The following is a 6,742-nucleotide window of genomic DNA, read 5'->3' as shown; positions in this document are numbered from 1 at the left end:
TCACAATGCTTTAGACAGCAGATGGCCAGTTCTCCACTGCAATCTCCTGGGATGTGTCTGTGCCACTCCTCCATCTTGGCCTCTGCACCTAGCCAGCGAGGGGAGGGCTGGCTGTATCTCTGTGGTGGAGAACAATTCTTTTGTGTGACAGCACTCATTTCTTGCCTACAGTACCACCTTTTCAGAAAAAGCTGGGAGCTAAAGAGAGCACTAGGTTGGAAGAGCAGTGGTCTTGTTTCAAGCCTAGAACAACCTGCACCAGTAAGCATTCAGCCCTAGATTCCAATTTCCACATATCCAGGACCAAACTGCCTTCCAGTTCATTTCCAACCTGATATGGATCAGGGACTCTTCTGCTCTTACAGATAGTAAGAGACAAGAGAGTGCAAGAGAGGGCAGATAAGGATGTGCAGACTAGGAGCCAAATGGTTCATCACCTGAGACAGTACTTTCAGGTACTTGGTGAACAAGTGACAGTGTTCTCTAAGTATTACCTTGTATGCACCTGGAGCTGCTAAGTGCCTAACTTTATGTTGTCCAATCCCACAGTGAAGCAAAGCAGGGGCATGAAGAAGGGCAACTAAGACAAAAAACAACCCAGCACTGAAACATAGTGGTGAACATGACTAGAGCACTCTGGGAGTGGAGGACTTACAGTGGATCAGGGACTAAGCTCCAGGCCACCCTAGAGTGCTCAGTGCTGTAAGGAAAATCCTTGTTCCTCCAGAGGACAGACGAGTTCTGAGCAGCACCCTCAAGACAGCTTTTACATCATCATCCGCACACCTGTGATTCTCCTCAAGTGGCAAAAGAGAAAGCTGGTACTACGAAAAACACTGGCAAGTGTGGCCAAATCCTGTCCAGACCTAATATGACATACAGGTTCATGGTATGCTGGTGCAACAGGACTTGTAGATTATCTACCATCTTGTCTTGCTGCTCTTGTTGTGCTACACTTCCCAGCATCAGAGACCACCAAGCAGACCACTCTCCAGGCTGTCATTCAAATGCCAATCTCTGGGCACGAAGATTTTTAGATCTGGTTGGTTAGATCCTGTGGTCCAGAAGAACTGAGAACACACCATTGATCCTGAGACGATGACGATTTGTCAGCTCGTAAGACTGGCTGCCATTCTTCATGGTACAATTTCCTCCAACACAGAACTGGTAACCCATCTGTTGGTACTTGCTGCTGTTGGGTCAGAGGATGTTGCTTTGGTAACAATACTAAAACATCCAATCTGCTTTCAAAAGTAGAACATTTATCAGTGAGCTAATAACGGAGAACAGCAATACAGATGCAAATGTCTGGTCACCTCTAGGAGGCTTAACACTGTGCTTTAAAGATGCTTATTCCAAAATTCCATTCATTTCTTCTAACTCAACTCTATTCCTTAAATCCTACATCATGGCCATCTAGAATAGTCTTTCCCATCTTAAAATCCAAGATTTTGAAAGCCATACTGAAGGCCTTCAATGGTTCCTCACTTCACTACTCTTAAATAGTACCAGGGAAGAGACAAGTGTGAATCTGGACTATTTAAAGCTGATATACACTGACTGACAGCTTTATAATCTTCACCATATCAGCACTTGACTAACCATTCTTCTGACTAGCCAGCAGGAAGTTTGAATTTCTTAATTCTTACATCAGCACTTGTACTGTCCCCTAGTGCAGCTCACTCAAAAGCCAACTTGAACTGGTCCAGATCAATATATAGGAGAAAAAAAGAACCTGGAGTAGGAGCAGCTGTTCAGCAAATCGGGCTCTGCTGAACCAGCAATCTGGAAAGCTGTTGACGTGGTAGAGAAGCAGCTTTTGTTACCGGGCATGCACCTTCAAAAACTACTATGATTAAACTGTAACATAGATGATTCTTTGGGGAGTTAGAGGAAGTATCTGCTAAATCAGCCAACCATGTGGTTAAGCAATATTCTTGCAATTTCACGTGAGGTCCAGACAGTCAAAGCATGTGAGTACAGGAATACTTGATGCAGAGTTTAAAGCACGTTCTCTTCTATCATCTCCAGCAGCTGAAAGGAGTTGGTCTTTGTTTTCACACCCTCCGAAAAAAAAAGACAACTTGCATAATCTTTCCAACAGGAGTGTGAGATACAAGAGAGACAAATGAAGTAAGTTTAGTTTTATTATAAATTTATCATAACTAGTCTCTCTACTTCAAACAGACAAAGATGGATGCCAAACTTAAGCACTTTCAATATCATGCTCACAACTCCAAAGGCCAGGGTATCTTCTCAAAGCAAGACACAATGAAGGAAAAAAAAAAAGCGGGGGGGAGAAGAGAGGTTTGAAAGAGGTTCGGGTCCTCATGCTACTAAGGAATAACATCTTTACAGGTTATGGAGGGCTCTTCCTAAGTAGAATATATTATGGGGGACATAGGACTAACACACAGACACCCAGTATCAACAGAAGGGTCTGGGACAGGTTTCACTTTTTTTCACTACAGAGCAATAACTGAGGCAACAGAAACATTTGAGAAGAGGCAGATATTCAGCCTCAAGAAGGTTAGATACAAAAAGTTGCCAGTCTTGATGTCAGCTGCAATCAACTCCTTGGCAATGTATGTAATTGCTCTTATGTAACTTAAACAAACAGAGATCAGTCTGTCTCTTAACCCAACTTCCAATTTCAACATTATTATTAAGTCAAGTCTCTGTTGTAGATTTCATCGTTTCTCCAGTTTTTTGTACTTGGCTTCTGCAGAAAGAAAAATAACAATATTTTAGGATTTTAGGACTGGATGGGTAAAAGGCTTGAATCCTGAGGGTGCTATACATCTTAAAACTCAGGTTAATTTAGGGGACCATTTTTTCCCCAAAGTATTTAGATGAATCTAGTTGTCCAGGGGGATTTTTAAGAATTAGGTGCTTAGGTCAGACAACTAGTACTAAATTAAGCCAAGGGGATTTGGGTGCACAGTGGAACTTCATGAATCCCTCTATTTGCAACATTAAACATCTGTCTTGAAAACTTGGATCACTGCACATTGCAAAAAAGAAACCACGCTTCATTAATAGTCTGTAGCTCAAGAATATCTGCACAAGTCCATCTCCATATAACTCGATGCACTAATCTTTCACCAGCATCTGCCACTTCACATGCACCTCTAGTATTCAGTTGCCCGAAAGCAGGTCAATGCTAAGCTGTATGGGCAACTCTACAGCTCAGACTGTAGAGAAGCTCAGAGAAACTTACTTTGGCTTGTTAAATCCCCTCACAAGGGGCTACGTTGAGAGCTAGTAACAGTAGGGGGCAATAGTTACCAAGCTTTTTGGAATATGCATCCAATTTATAAGCTGCCTGCTCCAAAGCTGCAACCTGCTCCTCGATTAGGTTGATCTGTTCCAGATATGGCTGAAGAGCAGCATCTTAAAAAGGAGAAAAATCACATTTATCAGTTCTTACTAATTCACTCAAGGAAACAATTCACACTTGAAACACAAGAATTTCTCAGGACACTCTTTGGATAGAATACTTTAAAAACTCCTTCCTCCCCTGCCTCCAAAATCAAGTGGCGATGCTGATAGTCATATTTCAGTGAAGTATGAAAAGTTTAACCTATAGTTTCAAACTCAACAATAATAAAATACTGTGGGAATCAAAAAAGCGTTACTCAATCTCAATCAGTTCTGAAATCACTGCTATACTTCTGAAATTATGTAGTCTATAGCCTTAAAGAAATACACAAGATCAGCATTGTGTGACAGCATGTATATTTTGCAGCCTTCTTTCCATCAGAGACTAATGCAGTGCGAACTATTGGATTCTTAGATGCTTTATTTACTATATAAGTGTATAGTTTATTATACTCCTCCCTTTTTTGGTTTACTTACATTTTTGATTTAAATCCTTCAGATTTCTACTGATGTTTATAGCAATATCTTTCATTTCCAGGTACTTCAAGCTAGTCAACTTGTTCATGTTTTCCAAGAGTTTGTAGTCTTCACTGGTGGCTTGAAAACAATAAAGTTTATTTTGTTTGAAAACTGGTACAGTTTGAGTTGAGGGAATACTCTTCAACAGGACTAGAGATTTCAAAGCAATATCCAAATGTAACTAACAGCTTAGCTGGTAATACAGTTATTAGCAGAATGCTCTGCAAAAAGAGATCACATTTTGCAATGTAGAAAAATCAGCTGGATTGATGACCTGCACTTGCAATATATTCAGCGAGAGAAAAAAATGACTAATTCCACACATCTACTACTATTCTGACCGTCAGATGCTTCTGTTTACAAAACTGATAGTACAAATCCAGATGGCTAATCTGACCATACACCCTTAAGCCCATGCAAATCAGTAGTGTTGTGAAGTGCTTTTGAAATCAAAGCCTAAAGAGTTAAATAAAATCGGAAAACATTCAATGAGTTCTTTCTTCTGTTTTTTTTTTTGTTTTTTTTTTTGGAGGGGTGGCAGGGGAAGAGGTGAGGGTTAGAGTTTGTAACACTAAGAGATTAACACATTCACCAGAAATACCATGAGAAACTCCTGAAGAAAGGAAATTTTAAATGGTCATTTTGCTGACCAGCCTCTGATTCATCAAAACATAAAAAGAAAAGATGCTCCAAGGATTAGAATGGCAGACTAAGACTTGGGCAATCCCAACAATTTCCCAGCATCGCAGGCTTCCTTGCCTACCTCAGTCAAGTCACTTAGATCCAAATTCTCAAGATATCCGTTCAATGAAATTTAGAAGTTAGATCATTAAGTTCCTACATCCCACAGTTCCTTATCTGTAAAACAGGAATAACTGATCTTCTTTACACCGGCATAGAAGGATAATCACATTAGAGATAACAGCAGTGGTAAAAAGAACCTCAGCTAGACAGGCTTATGCTTAAGCAACCTAACTTTGAAGCTGACCCTGCTCTGCCCAGAGAGTTAGTCTAGATGATCTGCAGAGGTCCTTTCTGATGTAAATTATCGTACAATTTCCTGATACATAATCAAAGCAACTGGACAGGCTTTCAGATTTTTGAAAAACCTAAGTATATGAAGCACCTAGGACAAAAAGGACAGTTATCAATTATGTTCTATATTGCTATTTATACTTTAATCGTTTTAACCCACAAGTAACTTAAAACCTCCCAGACTGTAATGTTTTAAGGCAGAACCAGTCTCCTGAAATGAAGTTCCATTTATTTTACTCCAGTTAATGCTGCATGGCAGTTTATTTGAAGGCATGAATGCTGAAACATGTATGTATGACTCTTGCTCTCACTCGGAAATAAAAGAGCTTCACAAATGCCACACTCAGTTGTCCTTCTCTTCCAGTCCTTCTTAGCCTAGATTGGTTATGTTTTTGCCCACACACAAGCTTGTGCCAGACTAGAAATATCTTGTTAAAGTTGCTGGTATCATCCTGACAACTTTTTAAAAATATTTGTGCTAATCTGGGAGTTCATTAACATGACTAATCTCAGTGTTGCTAGTAGTCCAGCAACTTGCCAGGCTTGAACTGCCAGTCCTCACAGATGTTATCTAAATAGGTATAATTTAGACAAACTAGACAGCAGATTTCTTTAAAAAAAAAAAAAAGTTACTTGCAAGTCAGTATTGCAATGCCTTACCTGTCAGTTCACCTGTTAAGTAAGTGGCCATTTTGTTGAACATGTCTTTACAAAGTTCATTGATGTCTGCTTCTGCTGGTTCCTTAGCTTCCTCTGCTGTTTCAACAGCAGGTTCCTCTAATCAGGATATAAACAGACATCATGGAGTTAGGGGAAAGTTAGCAGGTACCGAAATACATCATAGACAACCCAATTTCTTTTAAATAGACCACATCTAGTTTCCACACGTATTGTCTACTTTACATTAAGGGATAACTAACCCAGGCAGGTTCCTTAAAGTGCCACCAAGATTATTTTAAAATAGTATTTTGGAGTTAAGAAACAGGTACCTGCTCTGACAGCATACATAAACATCAGCCCGCTCCTATGCTGAGATGACAGGAAAGCAGAACTTGGGGAAAACTTTTGAGTGGCACTGCCTCTAAACATCGCACACACTGCTCTTCATGTCTTCCCATTTCTAGTCGCTGCCTTAAAGCACGAGAACTGCTTCCAAGCCGATAACCCCTGCGTCTCCTCTCCAAACCCACTTCCGCCACAACTCGCGCTTGCTCCGCTCTCCACGGAAATAATCCAGTCCCTCTCCTTTAGCCCGAGGGCACAGTCTGGCATCGCCTGCGGCTTGAACACCGAGGATCCCCCGGCCCTCGGCGGCTCCCGGACGCGCCAGCGCCGGGGCGCAAGCCGGGGGCGGCGGCGCCCTGCGGGCGAGGCCAGGCTCCCCGGGGGGCGGCGGCGCCCAGCTCCCAGCTGCTGGGCCCCGCGCCGCCCCTCACCGCCCGACGCACGGCGCCGCGGCCGGGAGCCCCCCCGCCCCGCCCCGCCCCGCGGGCAAACCCGGCGGCGAGACGGCCGGACGGCGGGCGGGGAGCCCCCGCGGCCCTTACGCTTGGCGGGCTGCGCGCCGGCCTCGGGCAGCCCCTCCGCCGCCGCCGCCGCGGTCGCCATGGCGACAGGCCCCCTCCCGCCGCCGCTGCTTCCGCCTTCGCTCCGCAGCACGTCGCCGCCACGCCCCTCGGCGCATGCGCGCGGGCGGGGCGGTGGCGGAAGCGGGGGGCAGGGCCGGCGCGCCGCGCCGCGCCTGCGCAGCGCTGCCCACGGCCGCGGCGGGCTGCGTCCCAGGGGGCGGCGGGTTTAGGTCTGTTTA

At 44.0% G+C, this 6,742-nt stretch overlaps 1 protein-coding gene across 2 annotated transcripts; it reads right to left on the bottom strand.

Annotated features, from left to right (window-relative positions):
* Window positions 1-2,129: 2,129 nt before the first annotated feature.
* BLOC1S2 (biogenesis of lysosomal organelles complex 1 subunit 2) lies at window positions 2,130-6,635 on the bottom strand. 2 transcript variants are annotated; one of them, XM_064513970.1, is made up of 5 exons: window positions 6,483-6,635; window positions 5,596-5,712; window positions 3,859-3,978; window positions 3,289-3,393; window positions 2,130-2,722 (listed from the first exon to the last, which is right to left on the bottom strand). In XM_064513970.1, the coding sequence occupies exons 1-5, from the start codon at window positions 6,541-6,543 to the stop codon at window positions 2,691-2,693; spliced, it is 435 nt and encodes a 144-aa protein (XP_064370040.1). In that variant the 5' UTR covers window positions 6,544-6,635; the 3' UTR covers window positions 2,130-2,690. The 2 variants fall into 2 exon arrangements, with proteins under 2 accessions (XP_064370040.1, XP_025975630.1); XM_026119845.2 differs by lacking the exon at window positions 6,483-6,635 and adding an exon at window positions 5,925-6,304.
* Window positions 6,636-6,742: the final 107 nt, after the last annotated feature.

The sequence above is a fragment of the Dromaius novaehollandiae genome, chromosome 6 (assembly GCF_036370855.1).
Source record: "Dromaius novaehollandiae isolate bDroNov1 chromosome 6, bDroNov1.hap1, whole genome shotgun sequence".
Classification (NCBI taxonomy): Eukaryota; Metazoa; Chordata; class Aves; order Casuariiformes; family Dromaiidae; genus Dromaius; species Dromaius novaehollandiae.
Note: the sequence above shows the minus strand (reverse complement) of the source record. Positions and strands in the feature narration are given on the sequence as shown.

Bases quoted from the DNA above. Each gene is read 5' to 3' on its own strand.
- BLOC1S2 (XM_026119845.2), bottom strand. From the start codon at position 6,024: ATGTTTAGAGGCAGTGCCACTCAAAAGTTTTCCCCAAGTTCTGCTTTC. The intron at 5,713-5,924 runs GTACCTGTTTCT...TATCCTGATTAG, and splicing joins TATGTATGCTGTCAGAGCAG to AGGAACCTGCTGTTGAAACA. The intron at 2,723-3,288 runs GTAACTATTGCC...TTCTTTCTGCAG, and splicing joins TGCATATTCCAAAAAGCTTG to AAGCCAAGTACAAAAAACTG.